General features: G+C 36.1%; 3 protein-coding genes and 3 long non-coding RNA genes across 14 annotated transcripts in view; 4 read left to right on the top strand and 2 right to left on the bottom strand.

Annotated features, from left to right (window-relative positions):
• Positions 1 to 7826, bottom strand: part of LOC310733966 — a 35626-nt gene extending 27800 nt beyond the window's left edge. Inside the window, exon 1 of the long non-coding RNA XR_014535939.1 lies at positions 7748 to 7826. This is a non-coding gene — a long non-coding RNA (uncharacterized lncRNA). The remainder of the gene's footprint in view (positions 1 to 7747) is intronic.
• The window catches only part of LOC310733968, a 152698-nt gene that overhangs the window by 115679 nt on the left and 14132 nt on the right, over positions 1 to 22887 (bottom strand). The window contains exons 1-2 of one of the 2 annotated variants that reach the window (XR_014535942.1): positions 19080 to 20568; positions 17623 to 18262 (exon numbers count right to left, since the gene is read on the bottom strand). This is a non-coding gene — a long non-coding RNA (uncharacterized lncRNA). Of the gene's footprint in view, positions 1 to 17622; positions 18263 to 19079; positions 20569 to 22887 lie in introns of those variants that run through there. The other variant, XR_014535941.1, reaches the window with a different exon arrangement.
• Positions 1 to 22887, top strand: part of LOC310733928 (tumor necrosis factor receptor superfamily member 14-like) — a 56621-nt gene that overhangs the window by 27148 nt on the left and 6586 nt on the right. Inside the window, exons 1-6 of one of the 2 annotated variants that reach the window (XR_014535908.1) lie at positions 18256 to 18674; positions 20575 to 20664; positions 21661 to 21786; positions 21878 to 22027; positions 22519 to 22603; positions 22719 to 22873. Coding sequence is in view for 1 of the 2 variants with exons in the window: in XM_083555453.1 (XP_083411579.1) it covers positions 5766 to 5855; positions 21661 to 21786; positions 21878 to 22027; positions 22519 to 22603; positions 22719 to 22873 (606 nt within the window). In the remaining variant the exon portion in view is untranslated. Of the gene's footprint in view, positions 1 to 5765; positions 5856 to 18255; positions 18675 to 20574; positions 20665 to 21660; positions 21787 to 21877; positions 22028 to 22518; positions 22604 to 22718; positions 22874 to 22887 lie in introns of those variants that run through there. The other variant, XM_083555453.1, reaches the window with a different exon arrangement.
• LOC310733939 (tumor necrosis factor receptor superfamily member 14-like) lies at positions 5982 to 10302 on the top strand. Of its 5 annotated transcripts, XM_083555470.1 has the most exons (7): positions 6060 to 6202; positions 6282 to 6431; positions 7029 to 7113; positions 7227 to 7405; positions 7524 to 7540; positions 9902 to 9959; positions 9990 to 10302. In XM_083555470.1, the coding sequence occupies exons 1-7, from the start codon at positions 6148 to 6150 to the stop codon at positions 10022 to 10024; spliced, it is 579 nt and encodes a 192-aa protein (XP_083411596.1). In that variant the 5' UTR covers positions 6060 to 6147; the 3' UTR covers positions 10025 to 10302. The 5 variants fall into 5 exon arrangements, 2 of the variants coding, with proteins under 2 accessions (XP_083411596.1, XP_083411597.1); XM_083555471.1 differs by lacking the exons at positions 9902 to 9959; positions 9990 to 10302 and adding an exon at positions 7772 to 7882; XR_014535910.1 differs by lacking the exons at positions 7524 to 7540; positions 9990 to 10302 and having other exon boundaries at positions 5982 to 6202; positions 7227 to 7419; positions 9902 to 9919.
• Positions 11060 to 22887, top strand: part of LOC310733927 (tumor necrosis factor receptor superfamily member 5-like) — a 30708-nt gene continuing 18880 nt past the window's right edge. Inside the window, exons 1-6 of the mRNA XM_083555452.1 lie at positions 11060 to 11389; positions 12604 to 12693; positions 12935 to 13060; positions 13144 to 13293; positions 13501 to 13585; positions 13696 to 13778. Coding sequence (XP_083411578.1) covers positions 11350 to 11389; positions 12604 to 12693; positions 12935 to 13060; positions 13144 to 13293; positions 13501 to 13585; positions 13696 to 13778 — 574 coding nt within the window. The 5' untranslated portion in view covers positions 11060 to 11349. The remainder of the gene's footprint in view (positions 11390 to 12603; positions 12694 to 12934; positions 13061 to 13143; positions 13294 to 13500; positions 13586 to 13695; positions 13779 to 22887) is intronic.
• Positions 13927 to 17018, top strand: LOC310733952. Of its 3 annotated transcripts, XR_014535914.1 has the most exons (5): positions 13927 to 14050; positions 15358 to 15431; positions 15521 to 15770; positions 15979 to 16080; positions 16543 to 17018. It is a non-coding gene; the product is annotated as an uncharacterized lncRNA (long non-coding RNA). The 3 variants fall into 3 exon arrangements; XR_014535915.1 differs by having other exon boundaries at positions 13927 to 15431; positions 15991 to 16080; XR_014535916.1 differs by having other exon boundaries at positions 13927 to 15431.

Below are 22887 nucleotides of genomic sequence, written 5' to 3'. Positions count from 1 at the left end.
TCTGCAACACACGCAATGCAACCCTGGACAATATATAAAGCAGGAAGGTTGGTGTGCATTTTCCCAGCAGCTCATTTGAACAATTAAATGATTAGATTGCAGGAACAGATTATTGATTTACTCAGCTGCACTTTGTCTTTGCAGGAACAGCAGTTCACTGTGTGCAGATGGAACCTACTTCAATAGCTCTTTTCACATTTGTAAACAACATATAAAGTGAGTGTTTGTCCTGAGTTAGCAAACGATCCTGATCAGTGAAAAATGATTACATCTATAACTGAAAAAAAGAGCAAAGAACCTCCAAGGCATGGATGGATGGATGGATGGATGGATGGATGGATGGATAGATGGATAGATAGATAGATAGATAGATAGATAGATAGATAGATAGATAGATAGATAGATAGATAGATAGATAGATAGATAGATAGATAGATAGATAGATAGATAGATTTGTGGGCTTCATTTTCTTTCTTCCTGCTTTATTCCTTCCCTAAATAAATACACAAGTGGCGTGTTGTTAACACCAAATTAATATGTTTATAATTAATTGTAAACAATTCCTATGATCCATCTTACAAGCTGTAAATATATCTTTATCTAAAGTTAAGAAGCTAATTGGCTAATTTTCTTCATTTCTGCTCAAATTGATCTGTGTAACATTTCTGAAGTGTCCACACATTTTCCATTTATTTCCTCTGTTCATTAACAAAGAAAGATTTAAAAGCTTTAAACTAAATCAACAACAATAAAAGAAACCAGATGAAACTAGAAACTGAATATTTATTGACATTCCCATAAATTCCACATATATATAACTGGATTTTGTGATTCTGTCTGCATTTCAAAAAAATCACAGAGCTCAAAAATAATTTTGCAGATTCCCCTGGCTAGGGGTCATGGATATTGAGCACCACCTTGAGAACCCCTGAATTAAATCAATGTTTTACAGCCAAATTAGTCATCAACAATAGTATATAAAAGGTCAAACAGTAAATGCCCTATACATCTGCACAGCCATGCAAATATCCAATCAGTTAATCACGTGGCAGAAGCTCAGTGCGTAAACTCATTCAAATACAATAACTCCAGTTTATGTTCCTATTAAACATCAGCTCACCTTTCTATCACTATACTCCCCAAAAGCTGGTTTTGAATCTAAGGCCCGACACTCCAACGCAGAGTGTAAATAACAGCAGCTCATTTACATCTCTGCAAACTACGAGCACTTCAGTCATTTTAAGTCAACAAAACTATTAGAAACTGCATAACATATTCATCACGATTTGCTAAAACTAAACATTGTGTTCTTTAAAACAGCAATACTCATTAAATAACATTTATTTTGACAGATGTGAAGATTTAGGACTTGAGGAAATAACACCAGGAAACAATTGTGTAGATGCCCAATGTGGAGTAAAAAAAAGTTGGATGCATCATCGCGACACTGGCTGTAGGTTTGGCTAAAGGAGTAGCACTAATATTAAAAGAAAGAAAAAAGGCCCACGTACAGGTAAGTGCCATGTTGATCTAAGACTAGATTAATTGTAAGTGTTTGATAAGTGTTTAATTGTTTTAAACTGGGCACATAGATAACATTGTTTCCCAAAATGTCTCTAAACCAGATAATACTGTTAAAAATAATAACAATAATACTAAGTATTATTGTTATTATACCTTGTTATTTTTATTATGTTATTGTTATATTATTATAATTATATACATATTAATTATATAATATGAAAAATATAATACTTTTGGTTAAACTGAAATTATATAATAAATATTATTATCCAATATTTTTATATTGATTATATAATTTCAGTTTAACTTGAAATGATACAATAAATACTATTATATTTATTGTTTAATTTCCAGGTTAACTGAGATTTTATTTTCACAAGGTTCTTAAGTGTGAAATGAGCCTTCATGTCTGCACATAGTGCAGGGGTGTCAAACTCAGGCCCGCGGTGTAATTATATTTGGCCCGTGAGATCATATTAAATGTGTATTAGAGCTGCCCGCCAGTATATAGCGCATACACCGCTAATACTACAAATCCCAGAATGCTTTGTTAGTGCGCGGGCGCGTCAGTCGAGACCGCTGAGAAACTCCGCGTACTCAGCGCTGAATTTGCCCGGCGAGTTACCCACTTTGAAGCCCAGAAATGCAGATTTGATCTGCTCAGTAATTCGTTTGTGGTTGACGTGAAAAGCGCACCAACCAACCTCCAAATCGAGCTGATTGAACTCCAGTATCGAGTTCAACTCCTCCCCGACACACTGCACAACTTCGTGTCCAAGCTGCTCAAATCCTCTCTGTGTTCACCAGCACATATCTGTGTGAGAAACTGTTCTCTTTAATGAAGATGAACAAAACACCACTCAGGAGTCTCACTGATGAACACCTTCACTCAATCCTGAAGATTTCCTCAGCTCAGAGCCTAAACCCAGACATGCTGCACTTGTATCTAAGAAGAGATGCAGGTATCTGTCAACTAATCAGAGTAAATCAGAGTGTAGTAAACTGAGCTTTTATGAATGTTGTCTTTATGCACTTTTTCTACTCCAAGACATGGCCTGGTAATAGTTGAAAGATTTCTTTTTTTTATTATTATTATTAATTATTATTTTTTGGTTGTTTTGTTGTTGCCCTGTGAAAAAAGATTTACATTAGAAAGTCATTTGAAAGGCTACAGAGAGAGAGAGAGAGAGAGAGAGAGAGAGAGAGAGAGAGAGAGAGAGAGAGAGAGAGAAAATAAGAAACGAATACCACTGATGTGTGTTTTATTTCAAATTTAATTTCTCATGTGTTTATAATATTAAACTTTGGTTGTTCCAGATTCAATGTTTATGCAAAACGAAAGTTTAAAATATGAAATGGTTAAAAATTACAGAGAGACGGAAAACATGCACAACTGCAGTCAATTTTTCAATAAATATTGAGTTTGGCCCGCGACTTCGTCCCAGTTTTAAATTTTGTCCCACTGTGAATTTGAGTTGGACACCCCTGACATAGTGAGATGGGAAACCACTGGAAACTGCTACTGCGGTTAAGCGTGCCGCATCTTGTAAATACACAGTTAAGCCAGCCGCACTTTCCTTTGTGTTGCGCGTTTAATCGTACACTTAAGGTATGAGTGGTGGGAGCAGTCAAAATAGATGTAAAGACTTACCCGCAGTTATTTTCAACTTGATTTTTGTCATTCATCCACACACAGACATGGCAGGTTAATATTCAGCCCGTTTCTCAATACTTAAACCCGATCATGTACAAACAACCAACCCACAACAAACTTCCAGAGATCCTACACATCTTCCTTATTCTGACATTTTATGTCTAATGTGTCATAAGATACAGTCCTCAGATAACAAAATAAAAGACCTTCCTGTAAGTCACTTATTTTACACAATTTCTAATCAGATATTTTCAACAGGTGTTTTTACATGAATTTACAATAGATCATAAATAAAACAAAGGCAATGTAAAAATCCATAAACATTAAATAAGACTATAAATCCATGACATGGGTCCATCAGACGAAACATTATTAGGGAATAAAAGGTTATGGGAATTTGTAATATAGATGCACATGTGTGCAACTAGAAAACATGGTGTGGAGAATTTGTACACCACAGCGCTTATTTTGTAGGTGGCGTTCAGGGACAAACGAGAAGACAAAAGCAATTTAAATATCTTTTAGTTTTTATTAAGTACTGTCAATAAGTCTTTTATGAACAGTTAATGGCGCGTGCAACTGTTTCTTTGCAGCACGACGGCACTGTTCTCCACGCGCGTTCAGGGTAACGTGCACGGCGCTAGGCGCGTTCTCGCAACAACATTTAACAACAGTGGACGCCGATGTTTGCATTTACGCTGTTTGCGTAGCGAACCTCTCTAGACGATCTATTTTAGCAACAGCGCACTCTATAGTAACAACATGCTGTGGTCACAGAATCAGGTTATACGGTAATTCACAGAGACGCGTTTCATTGGACGATTTAAAACAAAACAGAAATGCTTTTTAAATTTATGTGATCAAATATGCGGAGTAAAACGGAAGAATGAACAGGAGGATACAGTAATTGGACTGGTTACTGAGGGAATATTCCGTCTACTGCGACTTTGACAGAGAAAAAAAGGCGACTAAAAACTTTAAACTCGGCTACAGAAGTAAATGAAGGATTTCAAGACGAAAAGAGGGACTTTCCCGTGAAAGGCAAAAAAAACGACACGTACTGTAACCCCTACTGGTTCTACTGGTTTCACTCCGCAAAGTTATGAAATCCAGGTTCCTGACGCTTCTTTTGCACATGATCGGTAAGAGGGATATTTCCTTCTCACTGTACCATAATATCTGCTGTTTATTCGGATCACCGACAATACATTTTCTTTCACTTACTTGCTTACTTACTTTCACTTTATATACGAACCCGTAAACTGTAATAACGTTCAAGTTAACGCAAACACACATTACACACACACACACACACACACACACACACACACACACACACACCCTCTATAGTTTTAGCAACTCTAACTCTGAAAGTTATTAAAGCTTTAAAACTAGTTTTTTTTTTAATAAAATATCATTCTGTTTGTGTTTGATTTGTTTATCTACAACAGGAACTAAAAAAAAATTATATCAAAGAAAAAAAAACAAGCTATGAGCACAGACACCTCCAAAGTTCTCACACAGACAAAACAACACAGGCGTGACTTAGAGACTAATCTGAATCAGAAGAGCTTTATTGCCAAATATGTTTGCACTTACAAGGAATTTGGGTGATGACAAAAGCTTCCAGTTGCACAATTACTCTTACTCTTGGGAATCTTCAGTGCAGCAGCCATTTTTTGTAGCTTTCACCAAATCTTTGCCTTGCAACAATCCTGTGTCAGAGCTCTGCAGGCATTTCCTTTGACCTCATGGCTTGGTTTTTGTGTGTTTCAAATCATGTCCAATCACTTTTCCACAGGTGGACTCTATTTAAAATGTAGAAACATCTCAGCAACGATCAGAGAAATGGGATTAACCTGAGCTAATTTTTAAGTGTTGTTGCAAAGGGTCTGCGTACTAATGAACATGTGATATTTACATTCTTTTAATAAACAAAATTACAGGCATTTCTAGAATTCTGTTTTCATTTTGTTATTATGGGCTACTGAGTGTAGATTAATATGAAAAAAAAGCAATTTGAATGTAGTATCAGGCTAACACGTAACAAAATAAAAAAGTAAAAGGGGTCTGAATACTTTCCGAATGCACTGTATATGATTTAGGAGACTTTTCAAAAGTCTTATAATAATCAAAAAATGCATTCAAACACTTTATCTTATATAACTGCTTTACCAGGATCATGGTCCTGGTGGATCCAGACTCATTCCTGAGAACTCTAGGGATAAAACAGGAAAACACACGTTTAAGTCTAGACTAAATCTTGTCATGGCACCTACTGGAATGTTTTAGTAGGTGAGAGGAAGAGTGCATGGAGAAAGTAATCATGCAGCCAGTAACCCAGAGTTTAGGATCACAACAGACAGTGAGATACTGTATATTGGTGAAATCACATTAATCTGTTCCTCAAATGTTTTAATCGTTTTAAAGAAAAGAAGTAATCAGAAAAGTACATACATTTTGATAGGATAGTTTTCCACAAACGTAGCTGATTCTTATGACTCTTATGATTTGTGTTAAAGTTTAAACAATCATTCAGACTTTTACTTGCCTCAGAAGTATATACATGTGTTTTGCTACCAAACAGGTGTTTATGCTCTTAACACATTTGGAGCTACATGCAGGCATGGTGAATATCTATCAAAAGCTGGAGAATGCTGTCCAATGTGTAATATAGGTAAGAAATGATGATACTTGCACCATGATATACTGCTTGTTAGGTGATGTAGATGAAGTAAAATGATGTTTTTATTCATATTTGATTCAGCTTATGATATCTCAGATTGTGTAACTCTAATGAGGATGATTTTATCGAGGCTTTATGTGAACTATAACATATTGGCCCTCTGTTTTCTCATCACTGAATACAATCTCAGTTCATATATTTTTGTTCTGCACGGTTGGTGGTTCTTAGAGACTGTATTGGTGATTACAGTACAACATGTGCTCCTTGTACTAAAGGAACATTCATGAATGTGCCTAATGGTGTAAACAGTTGTTTTCTATGTAAAACCTGTGACAGAGGTAAATATCATTGTGTACATTTATTTTATATTTTATATTTAAATCATCAGGATTTGCTAATCTAATGTTCTGTTTCTAGGGCTTTACATTTTGCAAAACTGTAGCACAATAAAGGACACAGTCTGTGAGGTCTTGGATGGGTATTACTGTGTACAGCACTCAGATGGAGAATGTTCTCTTGCAATGAAACACAGTGAGTGTAAACCAGGAGAACAAATAAAAACTCCAGGTGAGTACTAATGCCTCAGCCTTTACTCTGATCACGGTCATATTCAAAATGCCAATCTGCAATTTAGTTTTTGAACATATAACATTTAAATTCATAGTAAAAATGACATGATTATGGAGCTGTTTTTGGACAATAATGGAACATTGGAATATGTATCTAAAATAAAAGGTTTGGCCATTGCATCTTAAAGCTCCTTGCTACAATTATAGTTATCACTACATCTTTCAGAGCATTAAATGGATCAGTAAAAAGTAGTAGCTTCAATTGCACTTAACTTCTGTGAATTATTATTATTTTTTTTTTGCAGGTGTCTGAAAAATGTTAACATGAAAATTAAAAAAGTGAAAATGATGATTGATTTTATGATTATTAATGTTATGATTGCATATATACTTGCATCTTTGCATTTAAAAGTAAAAATGTGATTTTTCCTTCCTTAATTATTAACTAAACCAAGTTTAAATTTGTGCAGTACAGAGAGATTTCAGGTGCAGGGTTGGGAAATACTGCATCCTTAAAAACCACAGATGACTGGTCCTATTGTAAAACTGTAATGTGCTTCACTGTCCTGAATTTGAATTGTGACTTTATTTACAGGCACTAAATCCTCAGATACAGTTTGTGAAGCGTGTCCATCAGGATTTTATTCCCCTGATGGTGTGAGATGCTTTAAATGGAATGAGTAAGTCATTTTTCTTAATCATTTGAGCTTTAATATTTTTGGTTGCCTGTTCCATTTTCATCTCTGTTGAATGTTTCTCTTTGTGTAAAAGTGTTCTTTTTTCTTTCTTCAAGCTGTTCACTCAATAATGAGATTGTGGATGAAGAAGGCACTTATATTACAGATGTTAAATGCAAACGATTAAGGAAGAGATTTGGTCTCATAGCAGCTTTTGTTCTTATAGCAGCTTTTCTCATAAGTGCAGGTCCTTTACTGTTATTATCTTCATATTGGATGCACAGAGGAGACACAAGTGAGTTGTGTTCGGTGTTAACTTCCATTTTTAACGTAATAGCATGTTTACAAATCTATACTGTACAATATTCCTATCTATATTGTAAGTGCTTGTTTTCCTTTTCCTTGTTTTACAGATTGCAAAGAATTAAGAGTAAGTGCTGACTTTAAATAATATAATATTACATTGTAAAAAAGCATTTTGTTTTTTTGCAATACTGATTCTACACTGTGCACAGTTTTTAAGCGGCTCTTTCTATCAAGAGTATTGCTTGATCCTTTTCTTATGATGCAGACAAAACCAGTAAAATTCATGTTACAGAAAACTGACTTTGTTCAAAAGAATGAGTATGATATTTACTAATAAAACCATAATTGATTATAGCCTACTGATGTCATGCTGTGAAGTCCAAGGAAATCTGTAGACCTCAGAGGCAGGATTGTGTCGAGGCCCTGATCTAGGGAAGAGTACAGAGAACTTTCTGCAGCATTGAAGCTCCCAATGAGCACAGTGACCTCCATCATCCATATCTGGGAGAAGTTTGGAACCACCAGGACAACTAGAGCGGTCAATCCGACCCGACTGAGTGATTGGGTGAGCAGAGCTTTATGCAGGGAGGTGACCAGGAGGAGGAGATCATTCTAAAAGAGCTCCAGCGTTTCTCTGTGGAGAGAGGAGAACCTTCCAGCACTTCACCAATTAGGCCTGTATGGTAGAGTGGCCAGACGGAAGCAACTCCTCAGTAAAAGTCAGATGACAGCCCACCTGGAGTTTGCAAAAAAGGCACCTGAAGGACTCTCCAGGCACTGCTCATCAATCCACTGTTCATCAATCCATCTTTACTCTCCATTGGGGCTGGAATGATTAGTCAACAAAGCAAGAATGTCAGCATCAAGTAGTTACAGCTGAAAAAAATGCTAAATAACACGTTTTTACACGTCATCTCATTTTGGTGTTGCAAAAGAGAAAGTCATACAGATTGGATCAATGCTTTATTTAACTGTTCACATCAATAAGTAAGCTGTTCAAGTAATGGCATAAATATGACTTCACAATAATTACAAGATATTATGGATATGCATCCCTATAACTGAGGCCGATGCGATTCACATCTAGATGCATAGCTACAAGGTAGATGATAGATTTACCCCATTACGATGCAATGTGATCTGATTTTGATTTGATTCAACACAATGCGATTCAATGCTATAGAACAAATATGCTATTTAATTCAATATGGTTGTCAGGGATTCACCCTGCCACGCCCCCCTCTGTAGCTGTCAGGGATTCACCCTGCCACGCCCCCCTCGATAGCAGTCACGCTGCTTTCCAAGATTACCGACAGCTGTGGCTCATTAAAGAACAGACTACTTAAACTCACGTTCTTGAGTCACAGGCTGTCGGTCGTTATATTGTCATGCCGGTAAATCGCGTGCCTGCCCGACCGCCGGCATTCACCGCTGGCTAGAACTCCGGAATCCATTTTCCGTATCGGATTACCCATTGCCGAAAGCTTTACTTTCATTTGGATCATGTTTTGGACATTCGCGCTCATGATGGAGAACTCGATTTGCGCGGATGTCATTGTTTGTTGTTTTCCTCGGCTGGTGATAATGTTTGTGTTGTACGGTTTGAATTAAAGACAATGATCGGACTTTATCTGCTTCCCAGTCAGAAGCCTGACAATGGTACAGTTAGTTTGTTTTTATTTCTTTGGTTTAGACAGACAACTAATCTTTAAATTTAGTGCAAAAAAAAATATTAAATAAAACCTGACAAGAAATCAATCAACATATATAATATTGGTCACAAATTATTGATTACTTTCTAAATAATAGAAGTATAGTGCATTTACTTCTCTCTGTGTGTGTGAATAAATCATTAATAAATTATAAGGGCGTCTGCTAAATGCCGCAAATGTAAATCATTTTTACAGATGTGAATATGTGAAAAACAATACATTGGGATACAAATGCCAATATTAATGTCTAAATAAATGTCTCGCATCAATGCTTTTTTTTATTTTTATTTTAGTCACAGTTTTAAACAGAACAGTAGGTCTACTGGTGACTTCTTAGGAAGGATAATTAAACTTTCTAGAAAAGATAAAACCTGATTAATTGTTGTCAGCTCAGTGAGGTCCCCTGGTGGTCTAGTGGTTAAGATGCAGCGCTCCCACCGCTGCGACCCGGGTTCGATTCCCGGTCAGGGAACCATCCCCAGCCACTCTTAGTGCCGGTCCCAAGCCCGGATAAATTGGGGAGGGTTGCGTTAGGAAGGGCATCCAGCGTAAAACATGTGCCAAATCAAACGTGCGGATGATCCGCTGTGGCGACCCCTAACGGGAGAAGCCGAAAAGAAAGTAGTATAATTGTTGTCAGCTCAGTAGTCTATTAATCATTCTAATAATTGTTAGGTTAGTTTAATTTTAAGTTGCTGCCCTATTCTACAATTGGAAGATGTAGTCCTTATTGGATTGTCTTAATCTTAATGCTGTTTATTCATTATATACAGGTTCCCACAGAAGAAATGAATCCTCACAATTCAGGTTGCGCATCATCAACCAGTAAAGGTAATAAATGCTGTAATTACTTTCCTCTAGGGAAAAAACTCAGGAAACGGATTCACCAGCAGTAACCCGATTGTAACAAGGAACACCACTGTGAAATATGAAAAACTTTGAGATTATTTGATTAATGCTGTTTGGCACAACCAGGACTCTTCCAAGAGCTGCCACCCAGCCAAACTGAGCAATTGGGAGAGAGAAGCCTTAGTTAATGACCTCACCAAGAACCTGATCGTCTCACTGACTGGTCTCCAGAGAGGCTGTGTGGAGCTGGGACAATGTTCCAGAAGAAGAACTGCTCATTACCTGGCCAAAAGCATCTCCAAAGTAAAGCATGATCGTGGCAGCATTATGTTGAGTGTGCTTTTCTATAGCAGGGAGTTGGCAACTGGTCAGGGTTGAGGGAAAGCTGAATGCAGCAAAGTACAGAGATCCTTAATAAAAACATGTTCCACATCACTCAGGACCTTAGTCTGGGCTGAAGGTTCACCCTCCTGCATGACACAACCTTAAGCACACAGACAACAGGCGTGAGTTAGATTTAAGAAATTGTGAATGTTTTGGCAAAAAAAAAATTTATGTTGACAAATTAATAAGTAAAGCAGAAGCTAAAACAAACTTCTGAAATGAAATGATGGGAAAGTGGCAGAAAAGTTGGAATGGAGTGGAGAAAGGTAGACAATTATACAGAATACAATGGTACAGGTACAAAGGTTGGGACTGCTGGAAGGAACTGAAGAGAATAAATATTTTTTACTAGTTTAAGAATGGACCCTGGAATTACTAACATATTATAGGTCATCTTAAATCAGGAAGATGTGAAATTTGTAACAGAATTAAATCTGTTGAAAATGTGGTCCTTGAATATCAGCGGTATTAGACAAAAAATAAAGTTGAAAGAAAGTATTAGGTTTCTGGGGGAAAACCGTGACATTAGTACACATTTATTTAGTTTGCTAAAGGACACGGGTCTAGCAAATTGAATATAGTTTGCAGTTTTAGAAATTATCATTAAGATTAAAAAACTATATGAGGGAGAAGAAGTGTTCACTCTATCACGGTCTACACTCCAGTACAGCAGGTGGCGGTAATGACAAAAAAGGGGGGAAAATGAAAATAAAAGTGCGTTTTATTTACGTAATCGAAAATTCTGAGTAACTTCGTGTTGTTGTTTTTTTTTGTGTTAAAAAACAAAGAATGTTCAGGGAAAACAGGAGCTAAACTGGTTATTGAGGGAATATTCCGTCTACTGCGACTCTGACTGTAAAAAAAAAGTAGTGAAACTTGAGGACTGCAAGACGAAGGAAGGGACTTTCCCACGAAAGACAAAGAAAACGGCTACCGCGACCTCACGATTTTATTGGTTGAATTCTGTTTTTTTTTCTCCCCAAAGATAATGAAATCCACGTTTCTGCCACTTCATTTGTACATAATCGGTAAGCGGTTATTGTGTCCTTCTTACTGATCCTATTGCTCCGATTGATTTTCTTCCTCAAAGTGAAAACAGATTTTCTAGAAATATCTATTGGGAAAAACAAACAAACTCTGAAATATCACGTACAAAGGTATTCAGCCTCTTTTCAACGATACATGAAAATGAGCTCAGGTGCCTCCAATTTCTCCTGATTGTTTCTGAGATGTTTCTACACTTTGATTAGAGTCTTCTTCTTTCGGCTGCTCCCATTAGGAGTCACCACAGCGGCTCATCAGTCTCCTGTCCTCTACATCTGCGTCTTTCAAACCAACTAACTGCATGTCTTCCTTCACCACATCCATAAACCTCCTACTTAGCCTTCCTCGTTTCCTCCTTCCTGGTGGCTCCATCCTCAGCATTCTCCTACCAATATACCCCATGTCCCTCCTCTGCACATGTCCAAACCATCTCAGTCTCACCTCCCTCACCTTGTCTCCAAAACATCCTACATGCGCTGTCCCGCTAATAAACTCGTTTCTAATCCTGTCCATACTCGTCACTCGTCGTTTGGCCTCGGTTCTAAATGATTCCAGAGGAAATCAGGCACCCCTCATTACATGTTTAAAAGCATCCCCAAAGTAAAGCATGATCGTGGCATCATGCTGTGGAGATGTTTCTACAGGATGGACTTGGAAACTGGTCAGGGTTGAGGAAAAGCTGATTTGAGTAAAGTACAGAGATTTCCTCAATAAAAACCTGTTCCACAAGGATCAGGACCTCAGTCTGTGCTGAAGGTTCACCTTCCCACATGACAGAAACGCTTGAGCACATAGCTAAAACAGCACAGGAGTGGCTTAGGGACAATGAGATAATTTAGTTTTCTATAAAAAATAAAATGACAAACGTTTCTAGAGTTCTGTTTTCACTGTCTTAATGCATTCAGCCAGTTACCCAGAGCTCAGGTTCAATTCAGAGATCCACAAGTTGTCACAAACTTGTGATTTGTTAGCTTACAATGATATATTGTGAAATTACATTAATCAATTCATCAGAGTTTAAAATATTTTTTTATAGTTTCTAATCAGTATACGAAATGGTAAGTAATAAGGAAAGTAATTACATTTTGATAGGAGTCTTCACATGTGTTGCTGATTCCTATGATTTTGTTTAGGCTTAAACATTAAAAATGTTCTTGCTTCACAAGTATACACATGCATTTGATTTGTTTCCAAACAGGTTTTTACACTTGTAACACATTTGGAGCTACATGCAGGCATGGTGAATATTTATCAACAGCTGGAGAATGTTGTCCAATGTGTAATATAGGTATGTTGATACTACTAATAGTTGTCATGAAGTAATAGAATGTATACCTCTTATAAGGGATTTATATTTATTGGCTTTTTACACCATAATATAATGATACTTAAGTGATGTAGATTAAGCAAAACCATGTTTTTAAACCATGTTAGTAGCTCTAAGGAATATGGGAGCCTTTTATAAACTCTTAAATATTTGTCCTCTGATTTCTCATCACTTAAAATCTGTTTATATTTTTGTTCTTCAGGGTTGGTGGTTTTCAGCGACTGTGTTGGTGATTACAGTACAACATGCATTTCTTGTACTAAAGGAACATACATGAATGTGCCTAATGGTGTAAACACTTGTAAAACATGTAAAACCTGTGGCAGAGGTAAACATCATTCTGCCAATTTGAATGTCATGTATTTTATATTAAAATAATCAGTATTTGCTAAACTAATGTTCTGTATCTAGGGCTTTATATTTTGCAAAACTGTAGCACAATAAAGGACACAGTCTGTAAGGTCTTGGATGGGTATTACTGTGCACAGCACTCAGATGGAGAATGTTCTCTTGCAATGAAACACAGTGAGTGTAAACCAGGAGAACAAATAAAAACTCCAGGTGAGAACTAAAGCCTCAGTCATTCATCTGATCACGGTCACATAAAAAAATGCCAATCTGAACCAGTGTTTTTGAACACAAAATATAAATCCATATAAAAAATTTAATAATTATGGAGCTGTGGAAACAGTGGAACACTGGAACTGTTAACTGTGTAAAACTGTTGTGTGCTTCACTGTAGTGAATTTGAATTGTGACTATTTACAGGCACGAGGGTCTCAGACACAGTTTGTGAAACATGTATACCAGGATTTTATTCTCTCAAAGGTGTGAAATGTGTTAAATGGACTGAGTAAGTAATTTATTTATCATGTAAGGCTATACAATTTCTGTCTGTTGCATTTAATCTCCCAGTTAATGTTTTTTACTTTGTAAAAAGTTTTAATTTCTTCTTTCTTCAAGCTGTTCACTTAATAATGAGATTGTGGATGAAGAAGGCACTTCCATTACAGATGTTACATGTAAACCAACAAGGAGTAGATCTGGTCTTATTGCAGCTTTTGTTCTTATAGCAGCTTTTCTCACACCTGCAGTTTCTTTACTTTCATTATTACTTTTAAAGTGGTGGCTCATTAGGCACAGAAGAAACAAAGTAAGTAATTTAATTTCTATTTTAAACAGTGCATAAGTTTATGAAGGGGAAATAATGTCCTGTACAAATGTGTACTGGATAATATTCCTATTTATATTTTAGGTCCTTGTGTTTTATTGATATTTGACTCCCTTTCTTTGTTTTGCAGATAACATAAAATTAAGAGTAAGTGCTGACATTAAATGCTATAATATTACAACCAGTATCATCCTCTTATTTTTACATTTGTTTTTCCCTTATTGATAAACTTCACACTGTTTAAATGAAAGCATTTTTGCTAAACTGAAACTATACTGTGCACTGTCTATTAGCTTAAGTGATGTGCTAACTGATCCTAGATAAAGAAATGTCACAGGTTCCATGCAGCTATTTTCCATTGATACCAGTAAAATTCATGTTACAGAAAACTGACTTTGTTCAAAAGAATAAGAATGAATATATTTCCCAACCCGTAACATCATTTTGCATAGTTAAGACTGAAATTAGAGAAACCAAACTGAGATTCACTTCTTTTATTATATTTTGACTATATTGTATAGGGGTGTTGAAATTGATCATTTCTTTGATGCATTGCGATGCAGACATGGATGATTCTGCATTGATGAAGTAATGGACCACAATCGATTATAGCTTACTGACATCATGCGTTGCGTACCCTCTTGTTGCGCTAGTTTAAGATGGCACACAGAGATGAAACACCAATTGAGTAATAAAAAATGCACCCACTATTTAAAAATTTGAAATCTGGGCATATTTTGACTTTTATAAACTGGTAAACACGAACTGGACAAGACACAAGCTGTGTGTAAAGCCTGTTGCACACACAAATTATGTAGGGAATACCACTTACACCACGCTAGCCATTTTCACTCTGAGATATTCTGGGACTTAACTCAGCCAATATACAGTATATTTCTAATATATGTTAGAGCACTGCAGAATGTTTTGTTTTTTTGTAGATTGACCATATTCACACAGTGGATCAGCTCAGCCTTCACTATATATTTTAGGATATAATTTAATGTTTATACATTTTACATTTAATTTTTTGAAAAAGTGCACTATGTTTGTAAGTGCTTAAATGCAGTACTTGACAGTTTCATGAGCTATTAGTATTTTCTAGTGTTTCTTAGTTCAAAATGCACCTGCTTTCTGCTGCGTTTCTTTAGTCCTCTTTGAAGTTTGCTATATTCAGGAAGTGTATTTTCTTGGAGCCGAACAGGGAGTTTGTATATCTGACTGCTTGTATTTACTGATAAATGTTACCATATGCAGTAATATTAAAAGGGTGCAATGCATGATGCAATTCAATATGGTACAGATAGTTCATTATTATTTCTTTGGTTCAGACTGACAACAAATCAATGATATACTTGTGCCATTTCACAAACAGGCCTTTAAAATGCAAAAAGAAATAATAAAAAAAAAGGATTAAATAAAACCAGATGTTTTCTTGTATGTTCTGTCTCCAGGAGGAGAGACCTCTACAGTTTCCCACAGAGCAAACAAATCCTAGTAATTCAGGTTCATCATCATCCAGTAAAGTGTAAGAGCGTCCCCTTCTCTAACGTCACAAATGTACATGAAAGGTGGTAATATAATATAGAAAATAAATGCTGTTATTATTTCCTCTAGGGAAAATAAACAGGAAACAGATTCACCAGCAGCAGTAACCTGATTGTAATGATGAACAATTTGGTGGTTGGAACAGTGGGAGCCTGGAACCGCTGTTACTGCTCAGCGCACACCTGAAGGCGCCTTCACCAGCTTACCCAGCTCCGAAGACACCATGGCAAAGGTGTCCACGCACAGGAGAATGATTCAGCACACACTGTATATGGTGTAGCGTGAAGATGCGTGCAGGAAAGAGGAGCAGGATGTAATGGTAGGTATTTTAATCATTATTTATAATTCATAAAAATAAGTTTTAAATCCTGTGATATGTTTTGCCCTGTTTCAGTCATCATAATTTTTACCATTTAGCAAAAAAAAAAAGCATCTGAGAACCATTGGTTTTGATCATACCAAGTCCTATGAAAAATATACATTGACCAGTTGTGCAATGGCTGAAGATTAGTAATGCTGTGTTGCAGGATGTGCTGCAGGATGTGGTGAAAAGCGGCTGTCTGGTAGAATGAGGTCTGGGGTGTTATTTTGCTTATACCAACAATCCAAACTAGTTCTGTGTAGATATGGTAAGATTTAATATTTGAATATATTTATTACTTTAAAAAATCCAAGCAACTATCATCAACATTTACATTTGTACACATCTGTCACTGGCAAATACATTAACAATTTGTTTAGTAGAACATATGTAGCCATAATCTATCAAGGTGGTGTTATTTTACATAGCTATCCAGCCAATATACTAAGTATAATGTGACTTTTTTAATAGAAGATTCAGAATCTTTCAATCATTGATATAGCAGCATAATCATTCAGTGATGGCATGAGAATCACACAGTGCTGAGAACGCTTGTGGTGTTTGCACAAGCTGAGGGTTGATTTTACAGACATGCTGACATGATAATGATTTCAGTCCTGTAAGCTTTATCAAAAAATAATAGCACAGATATTTTTAATATAAAAAACAAACATAAAATATTTGAGAGATTGATAATGCAATAATATATTTTCACATAATTTATTTTCAGTGCTGGCAGTCCTGTAGAAAGTGGTGTGCAGGCACAGGATGATATGTTGTGGGTTGTGGGCGGTGGTCTGAGGGATTGTGGCTTGCATTCAATGAATACACAGACATAATCTATAGAACCTGAACATAACCATCACTCAAATAATTACACTCGAATGTAAGTTAATGTTAACGCCACTGCACTCAAATTAATAATAATTATATTAAATTATTTATAAAAAGAACAAGTATTTAATTATATTGTTAACACATTCTGTGATCAATAACAATATTTTTTTAATACAAACTCTGGGGAAATGTCACAATTTTAGTTTACATTTGCAGCTTTATTTTTCTACTAAATAAACCTGCCTTTGTATTGGTCCTTGATGTACTATAATTATGTACAATACTGTATTATGCTTTTAACAACAACTGTAAAATACTTTGCACATAAATACAGAATTATGTTAAATACATAATCAATACATCTTTTTTGTATTATTACAGTTTATTGTTAAACTGAAGTATGTATGTTACTATCACACAGTCCAGGTTGTCCAATTTTACCCAGTGTTCTTCTGCTGAGATGCTGTTCTGCTCACCCATGGCTTGACTTGCTATATACAGACAGTTTTCTCTGAACTATTTAATCAAGGTGTCAACTGTCAATCTTTTTTGGTTTTTTTGTTTTCCACACCATTCTGTGTAAGCTCTATGGAGGTTTTTCATTACTTAACCCATCCCATTATGTACAAATAACCATCACACTGAAACTTACAGAGATCACATAATAACTGAAGCTCGTGTCTTGTATCTGCATGATAATTTTTTTTTTTTTTTTTGGAAAAATTTATAATTGAACAGCTGTTCCTAATAATAAAACAGGGGTGATTGTATATTTGTATTCTTTCATAAGATACAGCCCTTAGAATGACAAAAATAAAATAACTTCTTTTAAGTCACCAGTGTTTTCTGAACTGCTCCAGATGATGTAGGTGGCACAGATGCAGTTGTAGTGTAGAGATTTGGAGCTTGCTTTAGTAAAACAGTAAAGTCAAGTCAAAAAGCTTTTATTGTCATTTCAACTATATATATATACTGACACAGTACACAGTGAAATGAGACAATGTTCCTACAGAACCTTGGTGCTACATCTAACATAAAGCTACATAACAGAAAAACCTCCATATGTGAAATGCCTCTCTTTCTGTAAAGCCATGTGTTGTTGAATTGTATTTGTGGTTTCTACAATTGTGATGTGATAGTGGTGGTATTAAGAGGTGGATTAAGTCATGCAAGTCCCCACTGAAGCCCAGGTACCAAATGCATGGCCCACCACTGTAAGTCACATATCAACAAATTCTAAACAGAATCTCTAACATCATTTTACATTAATTTGGATTTTTTTTATTTAATAATTTATTTTGTATTTTTCACAATGTACTGCACTTTCAGGTCGTAGCAAATTTTTATATGAGGTTTTATATATGTACACTGGTGTAGTAAGTAGTGTTGAATCGAACATGTAGCTGGTTTGAAAGAGGCAGATGTAGAGGACAGGAGGTATGAAGACGGATGATCCGCTGTGGCGACACCTAATGCGAGACGCCCGAAGAAAAAGAGGTGTTGAAACGAACAGACACGTCTTTTAGCACATGACGTCCGTGTTTCACTGGATGAAAAAAAAGAAACATCCAATAGGGATGAAGTTTCCGTTCCGGAAGTCCGTGATTCATTGGCTGGGGAAAACGAAACCATCAACAAATTGCGCCATTTTGTGGATTTATGGAATAGAAATGTGATAAATATTCAGTGTTTTTTAGTTAAAACTAAAGCGTGTCGAAAAGAAATCTGATTGGAATTGAAATTGGGATGGTTACAGAGGGACTATTCAGGCTACTGCGACTCTTGACTTGGAGAAAAAGGCGTCCATCTGCTCAAAAAGCTTTCACTCGGTTACAGACGGAAAATGGAGACCTGGAGGACAAATGGAGACAAAAAAACGTTCAAATGAAAAGCGAAAAGAAACGACACAGTCCTGTGACCCGTCAGTTCTTCTGTTCTGACGCTGTTAGATTAATATTTTTTACATTAATATTTATTCTAAAATAATGAAATCCACGTTTCTGCCTCTTCTGTTCTACATAATCAGTAAGTGGTTCTTGTGATATGCTCACGGCTCCTGTTGTAGCTGCTGTTTATTCCGACCACTGAGAATAAATATTTACTTTCTCTTTTAATACGAACTAATAAAACTAAAATATCCTTCAGTTTAACTCAACACCAGAAACGCAAATCCTGTTAAGTTAGTAAGCGATAAAAAAAGTACAGTATCATTATGATTAGTTCCCCTTCATTATTTAATGAACCGAAAAGACTGAAAATGGCGACACTGAATATTAAGAGCAGTTACAGATGCTGAAATCACAGCGGTTCTTTACACAACTCAGTCCCCCATCTTTCAGTCATTCTATCTGATAGAATCTATCACAATGGTATCTCATTACATTTATTCAAATTTATAATCAAAAAATATATAATCCTAAAGAAACTTACCTTTAAATTGTTACAGGCAGTGTGTACGTGGTTAAGGATTAATATAATGCCATTTCTTTTGCTGCGTCTCCTGTTTATATCACCTCATATGATACCCACACCCTACCACACACACACACCCCGCCTAGGGATCTACTGCATTATCTGTGGGATAGATTTATGACAAAAACGAGTTTACACGCTGTGTCTGTTTAACCTGAACAAATATGATCCAGGAGACGACGACTTTTTTTTTTTTTAGTAGATTCACCCACTTTATCTTATGTAACTGCTTTATTTGGGTCATGGTCCAGGTGGATCCAGACTATCTTGTAACCTTTAGATCAGGGGTCATCAACCTTTTAATTAATTAATGTGAAGGGCTACCAGTTTGATACACACTCCTGAAATAACACATTTGCTCAATTTACCTTTAATTATGTTTTTATTAATAATTAATGGTATTTGTCTATGTGAAGACACTGATCGTTTAATGATTTCTCACAAAAATTAACAATGATTTAAAAAGGTATGAAACAGATCAATATCAATATTCAAAACTTAATTTCTATAAATCTCTGCAAGTATTTACATTTTCAAATGATCACTTCTACAACATTTTCACTAGCCACTAACAATTTTAACAAATCATGCACTTCGTTGCATTATGTTTGTACAGATTAGCAATTACCTAACATACTAAAATCAACTTGGAGACCAGCTAGCTCTAATCTAATATGAAACTTTTTTATTTTTTTATTTTTTTTATATATATATTGTCATTTTCAAATTCACACCAATGCAAGTGTGATTTAAAAAAGTTAGATGCAGCTCACTGGTAAGTGGCGCTATGGTGAGCTATTTTTTTAGAAAAGGCCCGCTGGCAACTCATGTGGTCCTTGCGGGCAACCTGGTGCCCACAGGCACCATGTTGGTGACCCCTGCTTTAGAGAGATGGTAGCTCAGTCTTTAAGGTTCTGGGTTACTGATCGGAAGGTCTGGTGGTTCAAGCCATTTTATCGCTAAGCTTTCACTCTTGGGCTTTTGCACTGTATCATGGCTGACCCTGAGCTCTGACCCCAGCTTCCTGACATCACTGGAAGATGCAAAGATAAAACTCATTCAATCCTACAATCTGGTCATGTTACCTAGTGGAATGCTTAGGAGTTGAGAAGAAGAGTGCATGGAGAAAGTCAGCACACAGCCAGTTACCCAGAGCTCAGCATCATACCAGAGATATTGTTATGAACTTGTGATTTGTCAGTTTATAATTAGATATATTGGTGAAATCAAATTAATCACTTCAGCAGATTAGAGGTTGTTTTTTTTTAATGTACATTTTGTAGGTTCTAATCCATTTCAATCACATAATCAATGAGGAAAGTAAATACATTTTGGTAGGAGAGGTCTCCACATGTTTAGCTGATTCTTATGATTTGTGTTCAGACTTAAACAATCATTCAATCGTTTACTTGCTTTAGAAGTATTTCCATGCATTTGCTTTGCTTCTTAACAGGTTTTACTACTTGTAAGACATTTGAAACTACATGCAGGCACGGTGAATATCTATCAACAGCTGGAGAATGCTGTCCAATGTGTAACATAGGTATGCCATGAATATACATTTATATTTGTCATAAAGTAATATAATGTAAAGCTCTCTAAAGTGATTTATATTCATTAGCCTTTTTATTTATTTATTTATTTTATTACATGTTCCCTAATGGTCTAGTGGTTAGGATGCGGCGCTCTCACCGCTGCGGCCCGGGTTTGATCCCCGGTCAGGGAACCAACCCCAGCCATTAGTGTTGCACAAGCCAGTGCACTCTTAGTGCCGGTCCCAAGCCTGGATAAATGGGGAGGGTTGCGTTAGGAAGGGCATCCAGCGTTAAAACGTGCCAAATCAAACATGCGGATCATGAACACGGATGATCCTTTCGGCAACCCCTAATGGGAGAAGCCGAAAGAATATATTGACGTTTTGGTGATATACACTGACCAGGCATAACTTTATGACCACCTGCCTAATATTGTTTTGGTCCCCTTTTTGCTGCTTAAACAGTTCCGACCCTTCAAGCATTAACAGCATTAACTTCTTCAGCAGTTTGAGCTACAGAAGCTCGTCTGTTGGATTAAAATACACACTCCAATCTTCACTCCCCACGTGATAGATACTGACCACTGCAGACCAGAAGCATCCCACAAGAGCTACAGTTTTGGTGATGCTCTGACCCAACTGTCTGAAAATTTACCATTGGGATGAATAAAGTATCCATCAATCTTTTCATTACAATTGTCCCATGTCAAACTCGCTCAAATCCTTACTCTTGCCCATTTCTCCTGCTTCTTGCACATCAACATTGAGGATAAAATGTTCACTTGTTGCCTAATATATCCCACCCACTAACAGGTGCTGTAATGAAGAGATAATCAGTGTTATTCACTCACCCATCATAATACTATAATGCCTAGTGTGATGACTTATCAGTGTAGATAAAGTAAAACCATGTTTTCATATTTGGCTCAACTTGTGCTAGTAGATTGATTGAAATGTGAGCCTTCTGTGCATTTTTGTTCAGTACATATTATTTTTGTTCTGCAGGGTTGGTGGTTCTCAGAGACTGTATTGGTGATTACAGTACATCATGCAGTCCTTGTATTAAAGGCACTTTCATGAATGTGCCTAATGGTCTACACACTTGTTTTCCATGTAAAACCTGTGACAGAGGTAAATATTATTTTGCCAATTCTTATGTCTTTGATATTTTATATGTAGTATTTAAGCTTATCTTTTTTCTAATCTATTGTTCCATTAATAGGACTTTATACTTTACAAAACTGCAGCACAATAAAGGACACAGTCTGTGAGGTCTTGGATGGGTATTACTGTGCACAGCACTCAGATAGAGAATGTTCTCTCGCAATTAAGCACAGTGAATGTAAACCAGGAGAACAAATAAAAACTCCAGGTGAGTACTAAAGCATCATCCTTTACTCTGATCATGGTCACATTCAAAAGGCCACTCTGAATCAGTTATTTTTAACACAAAATTCAATTCCATAGTAAAAATGACATGATTATGGAGCTGTTTTTGACCAAATAGTAAACCATTGGAATGTTTATCTGCAGGAAGAGGTTTGTCCATGGCATCTTAATGCTTTTTACTACATTTATAGTTATCACTACATGTTACAGATCATTGAGAGGATAAGTAAAAAGTAGTATTTTTAATAGCACTTAAATTCTATAAAGTGATTTTTTTATAGGTGTCTCAAAAATGCTAATAACATGAACATTTGAACATAGTCAAAACACCAGATTAATCAATGAGAATAAATTCTTATAATAGAGGAAATTTGGCTAAAATTAATACTTGCATGTTTGCATTTAGAAGTAAAAACAGTATTTTTCTGAAATTATTTTCTTAGATTTGAATTTTAATTGTGAATTCATTTACAGGCACTAAATCCTTAAATACAGTTTGTCAATCGTGTCCATCAGGATTTTATTCCCCTGAAGGTGTGAACTGCACTAAATGGACTGAGTAAGTCATTTATTTATCATGTGAGCTATGATATTTTTTTTGTCTGTTGCATTTTTATCTCTCAGTTAGAATGGCTTACTTTGTGTAAAATTGTTATTTTTATATTTTCTTCAAGCTGTACACTCAGTAATGAGATTGTGGATGAAGAAGGTACTCCCATGAGAGATGTTAAATGCAAACCAACAAGGAACAGATTTTCACTCATAGCAGCTCTTCTAACATATGCAGTTCTTTTACTGTCATTATTCATTTTATATTGGAAGCACAGAAGTAAGTCGTGTTCG

This window comes from Silurus aristotelis, assembly GCF_946808225.1.
Source record: "Silurus aristotelis genome assembly, chromosome: 11".
NCBI classification, from domain to species: domain Eukaryota; kingdom Metazoa; phylum Chordata; class Actinopteri; order Siluriformes; family Siluridae; genus Silurus; species Silurus aristotelis.
The sequence above is the reverse complement of the archived record's forward strand: the minus strand, read 5'-3'. Positions and strand labels throughout refer to the sequence as shown.

What these genes read in the sequence shown, in the direction of transcription:
- LOC310733939 (XM_083555470.1), top strand. Translation starts at nt 6,148, where the DNA reads ATGAATGTGCCTAATGGTGTAAACAGTTGTTTTCTATGTAAAACCTGT. An exon ending in ATGTAAAACCTGTGACAGAG is followed by an intron (nt 6,203 to 6,281) that starts GTAAATATCATT and finishes TTCTGTTTCTAG; the next exon opens with GGCTTTACATTTTGCAAAAC. An exon ending in CGCATCATCAACCAGTAAAG is followed by an intron (nt 9,960 to 9,989) that starts GTAATAAATGCT and finishes ACTTTCCTCTAG; the next exon opens with GGAAAAAACTCAGGAAACGG.